Source organism: Varanus komodoensis, unplaced genomic scaffold, assembly GCF_004798865.1.
Source record: "Varanus komodoensis strain SLA01 unplaced genomic scaffold, ASM479886v1 scaffold45, whole genome shotgun sequence".
NCBI lineage: Eukaryota > Metazoa > Chordata > Lepidosauria > Squamata > Varanidae > Varanus > Varanus komodoensis.
Genome location: NW_025336011.1, coordinates 3,048,335 through 3,066,523, shown reverse-complemented (window position 1 = coordinate 3,066,523; position 18,189 = coordinate 3,048,335). Strand labels below are relative to the sequence as shown.

The 18,189-nt window shown below is 42.8% G+C and overlaps 1 protein-coding gene across 2 annotated transcripts; it reads left to right on the top strand.

Annotated features, from left to right (window-relative positions):
* The first annotated feature begins 2,676 nt into the window (after positions 1-2,676).
* On the top strand, positions 2,677-18,132 carry SNF8 (SNF8 subunit of ESCRT-II). Of its 2 annotated transcripts, XM_044444554.1 has the most exons (8): positions 2,677-2,802; positions 3,659-3,709; positions 4,331-4,469; positions 5,759-5,863; positions 8,563-8,635; positions 9,671-9,812; positions 15,855-15,929; positions 17,863-18,132. In XM_044444554.1, the coding sequence occupies exons 1-8, from the start codon at positions 2,749-2,751 to the stop codon at positions 17,998-18,000; spliced, it is 777 nt and encodes a 258-aa protein (XP_044300489.1). In that variant the 5' UTR covers positions 2,677-2,748; the 3' UTR covers positions 18,001-18,132. The 2 variants fall into 2 exon arrangements, with proteins under 2 accessions (XP_044300489.1, XP_044300491.1); XM_044444556.1 differs by lacking the exon at positions 5,759-5,863.
* Positions 18,133-18,189: the final 57 nt, after the last annotated feature.

Sequence of the window (18,189 nt, the reverse complement as noted above, 5' to 3'; positions counted from 1 at the left end):
CTGCGATCCTATGCATACTTACCTAGAAGTAAGTACCAATGAACACAGCATAACTTACTTCTAAGTAGACCTACACAGGATTTCTCTGTTATAGATTTTGCTAATCCATATGTTAACTGTTGAGTCAAGTGCAGTGAATCAAGTACTGAGGAGATTCAGTTTTACTCCTAGTGCAGCAATGAATCTCATGAAATCAGACCTCTTCTAAAAGCCTGGTTCAAATCTAGATAGCTGCATAGGGCTTGTGGAAGATCAAGCTTCTAGACCTTACTTACCTGTGATTATTTAAGATGTAAACCTCTCTAAAGATTTGAAGAGGTACAAATAGAATGATAATGATGGGTTTAAAAGTGTTCAAACATTGCAATGAAAGGTCTGAATCCATATTTAGGCTTATGTAACTGAACCAGCAGAAATGGAATTCTCGGCCCTCTCCTCCCTCACACAGCAGCTTCTCCAACCCCCCCCCCCCCCGAGAATGCTACATAAATGGCTGGGGGACCCTGGAGAGATGTAGAGTATCTCACAACTGGGTGGAGGAGCCACTGTCTATGAGCAGAGTCCACATCTGTCCATGAAAATCAGCACCTGGATCCAATCCAGTGAATTAATTTACTGATAACCCACAATGCCTACTTTTATCCTTAAAGAAGCTCCAGGGCATATTTGTAACATACTCTGACCCCACTAAGTTTGATGAAGTAAAGCTACCAGCTAATCATGGTCAAGTCAGGATTTTATGGGTTTTCCTAGCAGTATAGGACCTCTGAAGCCTTGGGATAAGGTAGAAAATAAACTGAAGCTAAAATTAAAATGGATTAGTAGCTGAATGCTAAAAACACAGAAAATGGATATTCCAAAAAGTTACAGGTGAGGGGACCATTGGTTTTGCCACTACTATGGGTTCTCTCCATTCCTAATCACTGCTTTTGTTGGTTCCAGTCTTTGGTGTTACATTTTCTTGCAAGGGTTATAAAACATTGAGCAGAAACAAGCTGTTGTAGCTGGGAGACACACACACTGCCCAGGAGAACTTCTGCTGGCAACAGGAGAAACTGTCAATGCCAGGATTGCATGTGTGGGAACAGGGAAGTGCAACAAGCTATTAGAATGAATCAAGAGGGGCTTCCGGACAAAAGACATATAGCAATACCAATCAGAAGGCATGGCACAGCTATTCTGTCCTTGTCTCCTTAATGGATTTTCCACAGAAAGAAAAAGGATATACAAAGTGGTAGACCAACATGGGAAGTTTTAAGGGGGTGAAGTTCTTGATAGCTGGACTGTCTGTGAAGAGGCAGACCATGATATGGAAGATGCACAGCAACTGGAACCCACTGCTCCGCAAGTGAACCACACTTAATCTGTTGAGGCTGTCCTGTGATTTCCAGTTAAGTAATATGCCACTAGAGGGCAATACAACAGCACATTTAGCCCACACACCATAAAACAAAGGTGGGAGAAGAGGGTTGTTATATCCACACAAAGCCCTGTTACAGTAGATCCCAAACTATGCCACTTACAAGTCAGTCCCACTGACTTTAAAGGGACTTATTCCTTACCAAGGTTTCATTCCCATCTCACTCACCTGGGAGTAAGTTCTGTGAAGAAATGTATAGGATTGTGAGGTACTTAATACAGTCATACTTAATGAGTATGAAATCAATAGGTCATGCTTAATTTAAGTTCCATTGATTTTAAAGGGATCACTCAAAGCAACCAAGTCTGCATCCTGTCCGTTGTGTTTAGGATTACAAAGTTAAGCCAGGATCTCCTAACATAGCTCACTGCTTCTTCACTTATAGATCACAGTTCAAACTCAAGTTGTGGACAGGCAAAATAAGTGCCACTGCAACCCCTGAGACATAAGCTCAAATAACACACTCACAGCATTAACAATGATTGAACAAGGCTAAAATTCAAATCTTGGCTCCTTATCCCTTAAAGGTGCATAAATAAGAAGCAAGCATGACTTGGAAAGTATGAGCTCTTCCAGGACATCGACATCAGCCTTCCCTAATCTGCTGCCCTCTGCATGTGTTGGGACTACTACTGGTTGTGTATGGGAGTTGTAGTCCAACAAATGTGGAAGACACCAAATTGGACAAGCCAGTCCTAAACTATCAGGCAGCCTCGCAATTTCGAAACATGACGCTCATGCGCCGATGCTGATGAATGGCACCACCTCCGAATCGTCACAGGAGTCGCCTTACCAGAGCAAGCCCAGGGGTGCTGGCGTGTTAGCCTGTTGCAGGCCCGAAGTCAGCCTGAGGATTTTGGGAGGGAGGGAGCGCCAAAAAGTAGGTGCAGCGGGTGATCTGATTTGCAGAGAAAATTGTAAACTTGTCTTTTCACACACACACTCACACGAAAACGAGTGGAAGAGAGAATTTAGAGGGGTCGGCCACTGTGGCAACAAAAATCGCGACGAACCGAGTGGTACCTCCTCCTTAGTCTTGGAGGGCCACACAGCTGGTGGCATGGCCTCCCCCCGCCCCATTCTTTCCCCTCAGAAAGCCGGCGGCATCCTACGGCCGGGCGCAGAAATGTCCCATCCTCCTCTCCCCCGCCCGCCTGCCCAGCAGCCGACGGCGTCCCCGGGCGGGGTGGGGCAGAAGGGCGTCCCTCCACCCACCCTCCTGTCGCATGCTGATGACGTGCAGGTGGGGGACTCCTCCCGCCGGGCCGCGTTCTCCGCCGAGCGCCTCTCGACCCCGGCAGCGCCCCTGCGCCCGCCCGTGCGGCAAGATGCACCGCCGCGGAGTGGGGGCGGGCGCCATCGCCAAGAAGAAGCTGGCCGAGGTGAGGTTCCCGCCTTCTCCTCGCAGCTGCTCCTCCCGTCCAAAGAGGCTGTGCGCGGCGCGGGCTTCGCTTCTGCGGTCGCCTCCAGCCCCTCCTGAGCCCCTCCGTCCTTAAGTCCCATTGCGAGTAGGGCAGGGATACGAAGGCTGCCGCTGCTCAGCCTCAAGAATGGGGAAAGGTACTTTGTTCATGTGCAGGAGCACTCTTCCCTGACAGTGATCTTAAAGAGCCTTGTAGCACCTTAAAGACCAATGCAGATATCTCACTGCCCAACTTGGGCACTTTGCATCGACTCTGCACAAATGGTGGCACGCTCTTTTTTCTACTTCCCACTTTTTTTGTTGAATTCGCCCATGCTAGCAGAATTGCCAGGACAGTATCTCTGTGTTGCAGAGAGGAGATGGATACCCTTTAATTTCCAAACTGGGTTGGGACTGGAAGATCTATAAAAAGTACACCCTTCAACCAGGAAGTCCACACTTTGTTAATGAAGAAGAATAAAAATCCTTATAACTCTGCTACACCACAGTATCTGGGCCAGCATTGCATGGTGATGTGTCATGGCCATAAAGCATTACCATTCAGAAAATGTAGACTTTACAAAAATGACTTAAGATGCCTAAATGTATTTAGAAGGACATTTTACTGGACTTCAAGAGGCAGGGAGTTCAACAATTTTCGTACTAAACAGAAAAAATTCAATTCTGGCTGTGATTAAATAGACATACTCTCAATAAGGCCTCCTGTAATGACTTTAGAAACAAGACACCCACATCAGAAGAAAAATATGGCTTTGATTTTACTGTATAACTTATGTAACTGACAACAACAGTTCAACAGTCTTTTTTCTTTGTAGGCCAAGTACAAGGAGCATGGCACAGTTTTGGCTGAAGATCAGTTAGCCCAGGTGAGTTGGGAAAACACCTAGGTTTGCTCTTTTTGGAAGGGTGACAGTTCCAATATGCATGAGCATAGAAGGTCCTTCTCCTATTAGCCCAGATTTCTGTGCATGATTAATCTCTGAAACCCATTACTGCAGAGTGTTGTTACAATCCATGATCACAACAACTTGGGAAAAAGATTAAAAGAGAGTCTGTATGGGTGCTATGGAAAATCACTAAACTCAGGTTTGTGAGCTTATGATAACAAGTGGTCACTTTCATTCAAGCTGGGATTGAGTTTAATTCCACATTAGTGACAACTTGCTAGCAAGGTGAATCTGATGAGAAAGCATTGTCATAGATCAATTCTTCATTGAAATAGCATCAGAGAGTTGTCCAATGTGCAACAACAGTATCCTAGCAACCATGGAGAGCTTAATGTATTTGGCCAGGGCGGCTTATTTTATTCTAATATATATATTGTAATTGTTATTGTTTTAATTTATTGTGCATTTTATTGTATGTTGTGAACCGCCCCGAGGCTTCGGCAAGGGGCGGCATAGAAATGTTTAAATAAATAAATAAATAAATAAATGGTATGTCAGACCAGTCAATTTTAATCTGTTTATATTTTTCTTCACTTACAGATGTCCAAGCAGCTGGACACATTTAAAACTAACCTGGAAGAGTTTGCCAGTAAACACAAACAAGAGATTCGCAAAAATCCCCAATTCAGGGTTCAGTTCCAAGACATGTGTGCAACAATTGGTGTGGATCCACTAGCCTGTAAGAAATGGGGAAGATGGAGATTGAGCAGTACGGGGGTGGGGAGGATATGTGCAAATGAAGGAAGAGTTCTAGGCAGATTTATCCTGTTTTATTTTCTTGTTTGGAGCATCTATCAGAACTTCCATGTAGCAGAAAATGAATAACATTTTCCAAAGAACTTGGCACAGGACCACTGGAAGTTACCTTCTACAAGCCATTGTCCATCTGGTTCAGTACTGTCGATATTAACCTCCTGTGGCTCTCCATTATTTCAGGCAGGAGTTTTTTTAGTCCCACCTGAGATGCCAGGAATTGAGTATGATACCCTCTTCCTAGAAAGCAGCTGCTCCGCTGCTGACATCTGTCCCTTCCTGCAAATGCATCCCTGTATTAAGAGTAGCTATTGCAATATATAAGTTGTGGGCTTCTGAACAAGAACCTTCTCAGCTCAAGGGCTATGACTGCTCTGTGCTTTAAATCTTATTTATGGTATTTATTTTTTATTCTATTCAAACACATTCTGCAGAGTGGGAGGCTGAATTTTACAACCTGCATAAATTACAAACATTTACTGTGTGTATCTGTTTAGGACATAATCTACCCGAGTGTGGGCACAGTGCCTTTGTGGTATAGGTCTTGGCAGAGACTTTTTTGCCCATTGGTGCATACTTCCAGTTTACTATTGGTACTAGATGCGAGTATCTATAGCTATGTTTCCCCTGTGCAGTCGTCTGTTTTGCTCAGATGTAAATTTAGTATAATGTATACCCTGTGAAAAGCAGTGTGAGGAGCAGAGAGAGTTCCCCTGGGAGCTCTTGGCAAATGAAACAGCCTTGTAAATAAGCCCACAAAAGTTACTACCCTGCTAAGAGAGTACTACCTTGCTTTTCCATGCTGGTCTCAAAGGAGTGGGGCAGAATGTCGTTGAGGGATGGGCTTCTCTTTCTTCACGGCCAGTGCAGAAATCAAGTAGACACACAGAAAAGAAATAGGTAGCTCAGCCTTCCTTCCACCAGTCCTGCAATTCCCTGAATGAAATTCTTTGTCACTGTGGTGACCAGGCACAGGGCCGCAGCAGAGGAAAGAAAAAGGAATAACGTTGTATAGGAAGGTTTTGTTCTTTGACTGTCAATCAGAATTTTCTGTGTGAATTCTCATATTCTGCAAATGTGAGGGCTAGGAGAGTTCCTTTAAAAAATACAGACTTTCACAATGGTGTCCTTGTGAAACTTAAGATAATGCATAGCCCTGCTGTCCTAATGCATTGTTAATATAGTCATGCCTGTATTTTTTGCTGTCTTCCGTAGCTGGCAAAGGATTCTGGTCTGAAATGTTGGGTGTTGGAGATTTTTACTATGAGCTTGGTGTCCAGATTATTGAAGTCTGTCTGGCTCTGAAGCACAGAAATGGAGGTGAGGGCAGCATCTGGCATTTCGTTTGCCCTGGGGTGTATGTTTAGCAGCTCTTCTTTATGCATGTCTTCCACTTTCCACATTTTTGTCAGATTGCTTAAGCTTCCCGTCAGCTATACTGTAGTTTCCCAGTTACATTAGCAGCACAATCCTATGTACTTCTACTCAGAAATAAGCCCTGCTGAGTTCATTGGGGCTTACTTCCAGGTAACTGCACATAAAATTAGACTGTGCGCTTGAATGGTTGCCCCATTCTTAGCATTCTTACTGCTGAGGAAGCGGCATTCTGAGTAATTGCATGATTGCATGCCATTTTTGGTCTACGTGCAATGTTTTTCATTTGTTTTAGGCCAAAATTGGAAATTGTGAAACTAAAACTAGAGGTGAGAAGTAAGGCAGGTGGTTAATACATATACACACACTCCTCCTTCGGTTTTTTGCAGAGGTTGCCTGCCAACTTGCTGTTCGGAACATTCAGTTATCTCTTATCTTTTCACTTTGCATTTCCTCTTTTTTCCCCATATAGTTTTCATGTTGAATTTTTGTGCAGAATTTGCATGGGCAGAATAAATGAAGAGGTGTACCTATTCTGTACACCTTGTAGGCCTAGTGGTTTATATTACTCATTGCATGGGTGCTGTTTTTTAAATGTTGATTTCATTTGTTCTACTCCAGCAATACTATCCAAAAATTCGGTCACAGAAGGGAGAGGGCAGATGCCTTAATTCAGCAGTACAGGAAAAGTCTGCCCTTAAAACATATTGTGCAACTATGAAAGCTAATAAAAATCAAATTCTTAGGTTTGTTTTGTTTTGTTGACTTTGTTTGAAAGCCATCCGCTAGCATCAAGCTTTCTGGGCAGCTTAAGATGTGGGCTTAGGTACATGCATCTAAGCTGGCAGAAACAGACTTCCTTGCTCCTTCCACCAGCAGTCCCTTTATTTGCTGCATAGAGGTTTGGGGATCCTGTTGAATGGGGGTGAACTGTGATGTGGTGGACAGGAGAAAGAGCATCCCCGAAATCTACAGGGGAGCACCTTCTGCGAGCACATCCCTTCTTTTGATGCAAGGCACACCTCAAATCCAGTCCCAAAGGTTTCTGATGAAAGTTGTCTTCTCAGCAGTGGCACCTAACTCTTTATCCTGTAATTTGGGGAAAAGAAAATATAGCATCTTTTGAATGCCTCCTAAAAGCATATTTGTTTAGCCAGGTTTTCCCTGGCTTGTAATTAAAGTGACCATGCTGTTCCATTTTACTGAGTATTTTACTGTGCATTTCTTTGTTACTTTTATTATTATTGTAATTGTTTTAAAATTTGTGTTAAATGTGATTTTAATGTTAATATTTTAAATGTGATTTTAATATTTGCATATAAACCACTTTGGATTTTATTATACTTAATGGCATATAAGTTCTACAAATAAATCAGAAATAAAACCAAATCTAAACAGTCTGCCATCAAATTAAGCATGTTAAAGTTCTAGATAAATCTGCCAGATGTTTGAAATGGTGTCCTCCATTATAACTTCGGTGGCTAATTTATGACATTCTGTTGAATTCAAAGTTACTGTTGACTTCTGAAGTTTGGATACTTCAACAGTCATTCAAGATGTTAACATTCATTAATGGAATTACTAACTGGTTGATACTGTTTTCCTTTGATTGTTCAGAACATAATCTTCTATTTAGAAACATAGAAACAGAGCGAGTCAGAAGGGGCCTCCCAGGCCATCTAGTCTGACCTCCGGCACCAGCCGGCTCCGCTCACAACATGCACACCATGTGCATGTCCAGCCTGTCCTTGAACACCTGCACCGATTGGGCCTCGACGACCTCTCGTGGAAGCCCATTCCATACCCTCAGGGTCCTAACTGTCAGGAAATGTTTCCTGGCATCTAAATGGAACCTTGGTTCCCTGAACTTTGCTCCGTTGGAGCGCATCCTGCCTTCCTCTGCAGGGGAGAACAGGTCTCTACCCACCTCCGTGTGACATCCCCTCACATACCTGTATGTCGCCAACATATCCCCTCTGAGTCTCCTCCAGGCTGAAGAGACCCAGTTCCCTCAGTCTCGCCTCATACCCCATCCCCGCAAACCAGTCACCAACTTTGTGGCCCTACGCTGCACTGACTCTAATTTAATTTTTTTATGCTTGCACATTCAGTTTTTAAGGTGGACTTTTTTTAGGATACAACCAATTTCTTGACAGTGATTTGGGACGAGGCTAACTGCTCAATCCTGTATATGACTGCTCAGAACTAATCTCTGTTGACTTTAGGGAGACTTACTTCCAGGTAAATATGTATAGGATTGCAACATAAGTTAGTTGTACTTCGTGCCCATGGAAATCAATAGGATTTAGGTAATGACTAACTTGTCCGGTTGATTTCAGTGTGTCCTTTGTGCAGCAGAGTGCAAAATGCAGTGCCGTGCTATGCACATTACACTCATGTGTAAGTAAGTCCTGCTGTGTTCACTGACGGTACACAGAGATGTTGCACCTGGTGTTGTATTCCTTTGTGTGTCTCCTCTTAAATGACCAACCCTGAAGTAAGTAAATCCTCTGCCATCCTATACAGGCTCCGCACAGGTCACGTGTGTACAGGATTGCAGCCTTGATCTGCTAGCTCATTGGATCCAGACTTCTAATGTATATGGCTGTGTATTCACATGGCTCCTGTTTCCTCCCTCCCTCTAGGGTTAATAACATTAGAGGAACTCCACCACCAAGTACTGAAAGGAAGAGGAAAATTTGCTCAAGACGTCAGCCAGTAAGCCCTGGGTTCAAGACTGTGTGGAATCTGGAAGGGAAAAAATACAGAACATTATAACATGTTAAAAAAGGATGCATATCAAGTGGATTTGATCTGCATGATTTGTTTGACTGTAAAGTTTTCCTTGGCGGGGGTGAAGGGCAGAGCAGGGTTCCATACTGGGCATAAGCATTTGATCAGTTATATCCACTAAGCACAAGGTTTACTCCAAATGCATTTTGTTTGGAAGATTCCTCTGCTTCTGAGGATTGTTTAATGGCCAACACAGACAGGACAAGAAAGAAGGGGTGGTTTGCAAGCCAGCCACTCCATGAACAATACAAGCAGGTAGAGGGCTGGTAATCCTAGAGAAGAGATGGGCAATGGGGGCCATGTAGATTGCATAGATGGTGGGACTCCCCAGACGTTACTTGGAATGCACCTCAAGGGAGGAGCTGGGTTACACCTGCTGACCCAGGGCTGAACACATGAGTGGGAAGGTGTCTGAAAGATCTTAGCCTGTGTTGCTGCATAGCTATTGGTTCCGCCTGTGTGACCAGCGATCCCGCCTTTTCAAGGTTCCTTATTGCATATAGACAGCCAATGTCCCATAGGAGGAAGTAGTGCCCTCGGAGTAAAACTACTGAGACCAGAGCCCTGAGGAGAATGAGCTGTAGAGAACCCCAAAACAGCAGGACTCCTTCCCTCCCTCTGGCTAAGGCCAGAGTCTGGGGAGGGGGAAGAGCTATGCAAGGCATTGAAACCCCTGCAAAATCTGTTTGGGTACCTTCTGAGATTTCAGTTAGGGTTGCACAGACAGGCTTTCATTTCATTTTATAGCCATGAGGGCTAGATATTTGAGTGTTTTAAGCAACAGTAGTTATTCTCTAGAGCCTGATTCTGCTTTCTGTATTACTTTCTGTGGTTTTTCCTTTGCTTCTGAAAAACCGCAACACACACACACATTTCTTTGGATGAAGCTGAAGATTCTTAGCTATCACCTGTAGTCTGATACAACCTATAGCCTCACATTTCTTCCCCCTGATTCCTCAGTGATGACCTCATTCGAGCAATTAAGAAGCTGAAAGTTCTCGGAAATGGCTTTGGGATCTTTCCTGTTGGTGGGACGTACCTGATCCAGTCTGTGCCAGCTGAATTAAACATGGATCACACAGTGGTGATACAGCTTGCTGAGGTAATGTGCCAGGAACGAGGGAGAGATTGAGACAGAATCACAGGCTGTCTGTTTTTCCTTAGCTGTTCTTGGAAAGCCTTTCTTTGTTTAGGGAACAATCCTGTGGAGATGAGTAAGCCTCCAAACTTGGAGGCTCCTCCTCATCTAGTGAAGAGTTGGAGAACAGAGGCCATCTTTTCCTCCCACTCAGCATTTTTGCAAGGCAGCCATTGTCTGGTGCTCAGTGACAGCATTTCAAAGGAGGAGGAGAGGAGGCTGGAGCAGCTCCAGGATATGCATCTGCTGCCCAGCACATCCTCCCTGCAGCTCCCCTTTTCCTTCTCTCAGAGGTGCCTTTCCCAGCCTTGGGGAGTCTCTGGCTCAGTCTTTCCGCATGGGATGTAAGCAGGTGGGGAAAAGGTTGGAGCTCTCAATCCCCAGGTCTGACATTGGACCACTGTCGCTGACCTTGGCGCGGGGAATCCAAACTCTCCTTAAAGATTTAAAGGAATTGCAGTTAATTCAAAAGGAGGGCTCCTTTTCCGTCCAATTGGTGGTCATTGCTCCTGATGCTTACTTTTTGAGTCTGATTGGGAAATACATGGTTATTGTGGTGATTAATAAGTATGAGTCTAATAATGATTCTCCTATCATGTTTTATGAATATTATACAAATTTCCCAGCATTCTTAAGAATAAGAACACAGATTTCAGGGAGATTTTAGACCTTTTGCTGGATTGGGGTAGGCCATTCCTAGGAAGGAAACAGTGCTGACATAACACTTTAGGCTTCTGTGGCTGAACTTAGTTCGATAGATTCTTTAAGAATTTTGCATCATGGAGAGAGTGACTATGCTTTTACTTTACCTGTCCATCTTCATTGCTTTTGATTAGATTTTTTTTTGTTTCTACATCTTTGGTATATCAGATAAATGTTAGTAAGATTAGATGATTCCCTGGTCTGCTTATAGTTACTGTTTTTAAGTTTGCCACAGCTCCCTGGTCTCTGGTACTCTGATGTTTCTCTCCTTAATAATGAGATGCTTAAAAATCAGATTTCTGCTGGATTATTCAAGTATGTTAAAAATAATAAGTGTGTTGTTGATTCTTGCAACACTGAGTGGGAAGCCAGTAAAGCTTCTATACAGGGCCAAATCCATGCTTCCTATAAGATTTTCTTAAATACAACAGATATGTTTAATAAGTTAAAGCCTCTTATTATTCAGTTGCTATTTTTCCAACTGCCCAACTTTATCAGTAGCAGCAGAATTTTGAATACAGGTTGAGCTGCATTCTTTCAACAAGCAGAAATTGCCCTAACCTGTTTATGACAGGCATTTTGCGAGAGTGGTAAATGTCCCCATAAGATTTTGGCACATCATCTTAAACAGCAAAAACACTGATATGTTATCTCACCTGTTAGAGATGAGACTGATGTGAAGTACGCCTTTCTCTCAGATACAGGCACATGACTTTTAAAGTTTCATGCTGATACTATAGAAGCTAGATGCTAGCTCTTGGGACTGAATGTAATATGTTGTCACATTTCAAAAATTCTACAGGAAAGGCCAAATGACTTAACATTGTGAAAATTAATTTCCAATTTTTTTCTCAGATTTCTTTTTCATTTGAGAGAGGTACCAAACAGGAATATCCACCTTCTCCCATTTATATTTGGTACAAGTTTGGAACCCCATACATGTGTTGTTAGGCAGAATAGTGATATTCATGATTTTGTGCATGATTGTTTAGAATGTAAATTTATTCTTTATACTGGTTATCTCTTAATTATTTTGAAATGCATCATCTTTCCGGCTTCAGTGCAGCCGATTAATTATCTTGACCACTTAGCTGGCTAATCAATTAACTGGTCAAAGTTTGAAATGAGGCCAGTTGGAGATACTGCGTCTCATAGTCTAGTAGTTAACTGGCCACTTTGGTTCCAAGATTTTACTTTTGGGAATACTTATTCCCAGAGCTATATTGCAAATGATCAGGCTCAACTTTATTCAGACAAATAATATTACATGAGATATAGATAAAGGAACATCTTTAAAGCTGAGTTTATGGAGTACAGGTAATACACTTAAGGGGATTACAGGCAGTCCCCATGTTACAAACATCCGAATTATGAACAATTCATACATATGAGCAAAGTACCATAAATCCAATTAATTTAAAAAAATACCACAGGAAATCATCATCACCATAGAGAGAGGGGAGGTGAAAGGGAAGAGGGAGAGGCCTCCAAAGCATGCCTTCCTGCCCTGCCCACCCAGAGAGAGAAGTCTCTGGCATTTCCTTGCTGCAAAAAGGGACCACTGGTGAGTTTGGGCAGCGGGAGCTTAGAGATTCCATTTTCTCAGGAATGGAACTCATTCTTAAATTGGGGACTGATTGGATTCCATCTTGGGTTATTTATGGATGATATAATAGATGCCACTTGCAAATGGATACATGTATAGATATTTGCTCTGAGTTTGTTGACATGTACATTGATCTATTCCCTCTCCCTCTGTGTATGTGTGTTACAAGTATTACTGAAATTGATATGCCCACTTGTAGGGAATATTCCATCTTGGATTGTTTATGTTATATCTGAGATTCCTTTATCTGTAATAAAGAACTGGATTGTCCCAGTTTGCCTAAATAGTGGATTGCCACTTTAGCTTCCATCCCTGAAGTGTTAGTAGATCAGGTTATACCTTACTCAGCAAAAAAGCTAGTTCAGGGTCTGCCGGATGCCGCATCTCTTTGATGAGGGTTTGTCTGTGCTAGCTAATTGCTGGAGGTATAATGTGGGTAATGTGTCTTTTACTCATATTTTTTGGCAATGTCCAGTGGTTACCTCTTTTGAGGAAGATGTTATAATACAGATGGACTTTGTACTGGAGTACTCAATATTTACTGATGTACACATCCTCTTAACTTACAGGAAGCAGGTAGATAATTTAACACATGGTCAACATAAAGGATTCTCAGGGCAGTTTTGACCGCTAAGGGTGCAATCCAGTGCCCTTTGCATTTGACGTATGCAAGCCTCCAAACTTGGAGGCTTATATGCATACAACACCACAGTTTCTGCCACCCTGTATGTCATGCTTTAAATTCATCTAGAAACCAGTTTCCACCTGTCTGGAGAGGAGAAGGAAAGAAAACTGGGTGCTGTTTGGGAACTGTTAAGCAGCTGGCAACTGTCAAGTCTCTGCCCTTCCGTCCTCTCTGGGGCCAGTTTCTGACTGGGGTAGTTCTTTCTCTACCCACTAATTGTGGGATGGGGGGTGGGTACAGGACAAGGGTTCTGCATTCAGAGTAGCTCAGAGCTGGGACTCCAAGCGATTTTAAACAATGTCAGGAGGCCACAGTACTGTTCCCTATAGGACAAGTGTTATAGCATTGAAAGGATAAACACTTCCCTATCCTGTCATGCACTTGATCAAAGACTTGAAAACACTTTCAACATTTGAATGAATGGTATAAGACACCACTCGTGAATGGATGTGTACCTAGATCTTTGCTCTGTGCTTGTTTATGTACTAAGTTTATGTAATAGATCTATTTTCTCTGTGTGTGTGTGTTTTATAAGTATTATTGAATTGATAGATGCACAATTTATGTAGTTATAATGTTTTTTCATGCTTTTGCTTTGTTGAAATTTGAAAAAATAATAATAAAAATTCAAGTGTATAGCATAGCATGCCCATTCTGGATCAGGACCACAGCATAGGGTGGTCTAATTCTGCCCTCCAGCTATAATCCTCCAGAATCACTGATATGGTGGTTATCAATGTAATCTGTCATTGGAAGTAATTTGAGAGGAATTTGCAGCTGGGGAAGGAGAGCTTAAAGATCCTGTGCCTGTGTGCTAATTTACATAATGGATCAGGGCCCCCATGCTTGCTTTTGAGTAAAATAAAAACAGAAAGGGAGCTGCACATTACATATTTAACGTAATGTATGGTTTCACCCTAAACAACACATTTCAAACTGTGTTAGCAGTCACTGTCTTCCCAGTTCTTAGCAGAGTTATGTGAGCAACTTCTCAAATCTGTATTTCCGTGGAGGGAGACATTTTTGGAGAGAAAAGCTAGTTTTGAAGCCAACCACCATCTTCCTCTGCTTTCATCTTCTGGTTGTGTTTTATGAAGACATGCACAAACTGATACCATCCTGTCCAGCATTTACCTGACCAACATAAGTCCCATTCATTTCAGCGGGCCCTCACTAAGTCTAAGTCTGGATCACTGATATTTACTAAGAACATGAGGGGTTTGTGCCATCATAGAGTAAAGTAAAAGTAGAAAGTAGATCTCTAGATGTTTTGGACCACCGATTGTCAGCATTCCTGACACTTGCCCTACTGACAAGAGCTTCTGGGAACCAAAGTTCCACACGTCTGAAGATCTACCTTCTGCCCATCCCTCAGAGCCCTAAGAGAAGCCTTCCTTTTTATGTGTGTTAGAGGAGTGGGAATTAAGGTAGCTTCTACGACTTTCTATTAATTTTATTTCTATACGGCCCAACAGCCAAACATTACAAGAATCTTAAAAACAAATGAGTGTGTGTGTTCTTGTTCTGAGCTATAGTTCTTATTCATATGCAGCAGGAATCAATTAAAATTTATGGTTTGGATTCAGATCTAGTCGTATTTAGACTATGACTGTATGACTAAATCTGGTTCCAACTCTGTATGATTAATCAAATTCCAAACTGTTCAGTGCCATTTGGGGTGGGGAATTACATGCAAGTCTTTGTCAGAGAGAAATCAGGCTGAGGAGACCTGAGCTTTCGCCAGGATGCTGCGACTCATGCTTAACTCTTCCTTGCTCTGCCAGTATGGTTTGCTTATTAATTAAATTTCTACCCCACTCTTTAGCTGGGATGGTTCACTGGGTATGAACAGGATGGCTCTGTGACTGAGAGCAGGGTGCGTGGGTAAATGTATGCAGCAGGGCTGTGTCTGATTGCAATGATGCTGACCCCAGAATTGGGATGTTTGTGGGTTGTCATCAAATCATGGATTTGTTGTTGCATCATGTGTTGCCACAAATTAGATTTGTCATTGCACTTGAGTCCTGCAGAATAGTTTAACTTTGGGTTGTTGACCATGAACAGCCCGGGATGAGAACCCATGATTTGTTGTTGGGTTGTAAACTCTGGCTTGCACAAGGTTAACAGCCCGTAGTTAAACCATAGTGAAGGATTTGTAACAGCAATCCATAATTCAACCACAAGTCAAACTCAGTCCATTCTCTGGATTGTTGCTATATACAAACCAGCTCTATAGAGAGGAAAGACTTCCTGATTTCTATTTATTTTATTTATTCAGTTTTTGAACCATCCTAGAGTCATATAGGGGCACCATATATAATCAATCCTAATAAAACCCATAAGAAAAATTAATAACTGAGAGAATAATTTTAGAATATTTATTTTAAAGGAGAGAGAACTATCAAAGCAGCTAAAACATGAAGAAAGGCCATTCAAAGCACAGTTTTAAAAACCCAATGGAAAGTTAAATAAGTGGCCCCTGAAAATGCAGAAGGCCTGGGAGGATCAGAGGGCTTTGCTTGGTGTTAGCAAGTCAAGAAAATGGTTCTCTTTAATTTGGGGACCCCCACAGAGCAGGCCTGTCAAATTCACTGCTGTTTGATGAACTGTTATCACTGAAACAGATCAAGGTGTTTGTTGCCCACTCCATGCTTCTATAAAGCACAGCTGTGCTAGTAGGGAGATCATCTCCCCACAAGGCATACATGAAAGCAAGACATTTTATGCTTGTGAGCACGCACGGCTGCTTTATGTGGAGGAAGGAGGGTTGGTCTCACTAAGCCGGGAGTGTCTCCTCTGGCCAGCATTCCCTTGCCAAGTTAGAAGCCCTTCCTAAGCATGGCTTTTAAGCATGGCTGGATTGGCCTGACTCTGTGCACATGGTGCAAATGCTCCACAACTGAGCTGTGGGCCCTGGCTTACCAAGTGGCATTCACAAAATGTCACTTGTCTTCTTTTTGTCACCGTCGGAGTGGCCACTGAAATAATCTTCTCTCTTTGTTCTATGTTTCAGAAAAAGGGCTATGTGACCATCAGTGAAATTAAGTCCAGTTTAAAGTGGGAGGCGGAACGAGCAAAGCAGGTGCTGGTATGTAAAACAGTGACTCCGTACAATAAGCCCAGTAGATTCAAATACTGCCCTGGAAATGTGACTTGCACTGATGTACATATAATTATATTTTTCTACATATTTCAGTTCAGTTCTAAAAATGTGGCAGAGGTGATTTTGCATGCATGCTGTATGTGTCTGGGGACAAGCTGACAGCCACGGAGGGTAATAGTGGAAATGGGTATGTGGATTGCCTGGTTGGATGGATGGATGATGTTTCCAGCCTTTTTCTCTTCACGAAGAGCCCAGGTTGACTCTCCACTCCTTTTTATTAGCTGTATGTGGGGTCATTGCACTGCCAGAGCAGCAGCTGGCAAAATTCAGTCCTCAGTTTTTCTCTAGGCCTTGTTTGCACCACTAGTTACCTTGGAAGAACTCTTGCAAATCACTGATTTGTTGAGTAGAACTACAGAGGTTCCTTGAATGTATTGCAGAATTTACACAGCTGTGCAACAAGTCCTCCCTCATTATGTTCTGTCGCCTGCACGATGTTCTGTCCTTCCTTCCTTTCTTTCTTGGTGGGAAAACAATACAGGATGTAAAATATCCCCAGAATATATTCATTTTGCTGGTGGGGTGTCTTTATGTCCCCCAAACCAAACAACATTTTGATGGTATAAAATGTCCCTTAAAGTTTTTCCAAAGAGAACAGATCTAGGGCCAAAGTACTCTGGGTCTTGGTAGACTGGGAACCATTTACCTCAACAAAGGAAGATTTGTTTTGGAGCTCAGGAAATACCCTAGAGGACCAAAGTTTTTAATAATAATTGTGTTTTACCTAATTTTTAACCATGCCAGTTATATTTGTCTAATATTTTGCACTTAAAGCAGACTTCTGCAGACCCATTTCTGATTGTGGGGTGTTCCAGCATCCCAGAATACCTTGGCCTTGAATAGTAAAATCCCCCCCCCCACACACACACATCTTTGTATATGTTTTATGTGGGTTGGATAACAGTTTAAATGCTTTTGCTTCCCAGAGCTCTGAGCAGTGCAGCTGTTTGCAGGCGGCAGAGCAGCAGTGGCGGTCCCAGTGGGGAAGGCTGGGATGCCCATTTGTGAGCCCTCATGAGAGGAGCAGAGCCTGTGCAGCCACTGGCAGATCCAAGATGCCAGATGACAGGACTGCATTCCCTTTGCTCCTGTGTGAGGCAGAAAAGAAAGTGTGTTTGGGGGCGGGGGGGGCGGATGAATCATAGCATTTTGTTCGTTTTCATGGGCAAGTTACGGTTCAGTTTCACCTCTTTGCCTTATTTTGAGAAAAGAGAGAAAGTCAGGATTGGGGAACTGTAGTAGCAGCGGAGTGTTCTCTGCCTGCACTTCTGAAGTTTTTGTGTGTAGCAAATGTGTAAGGCTTACTCCTGCGCAAGCATACATAGGAATTCACACAGACACAAGACACACAAAGGGAATGGGGAGAGAGAGAGAGAGATGTGATACTTTAGGAACTGACTTTCTTGGTTTACCTTTCTGTGAAATTGGTATGTGTTGTAGCAGAAAAATACAGGTTTAAGGGAGTCATTTTGTGTGTAGGCTGCACCTCCCTGAGCTGCTCTGTCCAGCTGCTGCTGACTGCTGCCAAGAAAATTCTCCTCCTTTCCAGTTATGTCAGTCGGCAAGAGGACCTGGAGACAAACCTCCAAAACTGACCTCACAGTGCAGGCATATTAGACTACGGGTATTCCTTCAAGTACTTGGGTCCAATGCTGAGACCCATGTCCTATAACCAGATCATAGTCCTTTTACTTTGTGTTATTTTGTATGTAAATTTGGATCCCACTCAGTTTCTAAAGGCTCCGAGTGTGCTTTTTCTTGATGGCAAATGTCCACATGAAAAAGGAGACCTTCGTAGGTAGAAAACTTCCAAGAACTGTCTTCCCTACTCCAATTAATGTTTTGTGGCTTTTTATAGGAACACTTGCTGAAAGAGGGTATGGCCTGGCTTGATACCCAAGCCCCAGCAGAACCACAGTACTGGCTACCTGCACTTTTCACAGAGCTTTACTCTCAGGAAATCACACCAGAAGAAGCAAAAGAAGCTTTGCCTTGACAGCCAAGAAGGGGACTTGAATTATCCCAGCATCTTTATTAAATGGAGTGGCACATGTTAAAGTTGGAATGGTACCTACTGCCTTTAAATTCATTTTTGATGCCTTTATCAGTAAATATCAACAGAACCAAATGCTTTCAGTAGGTACATTTGACTGTGAACATGAAGTTTCTGTCAAACGTAGTAAGA

Excerpts from the sequence above, each read along its gene's own strand:
- SNF8 (XM_044444554.1), top strand. The coding sequence starts at position 2,749 with ATGCACCGCCGCGGAGTGGGGGCGGGCGCCATCGCCAAGAAGAAGCTG. Across the intron at positions 3,710-4,330 it reads CTGAAGATCAGTTAGCCCAG|ATGTCCAAGCAGCTGGACAC; the intron begins GTGAGTTGGGAA and ends CTTCACTTACAG. Across the intron at positions 9,813-15,854 it reads TGGTGATACAGCTTGCTGAG|AAAAAGGGCTATGTGACCAT; the intron begins GTAATGTGCCAG and ends TCTATGTTTCAG.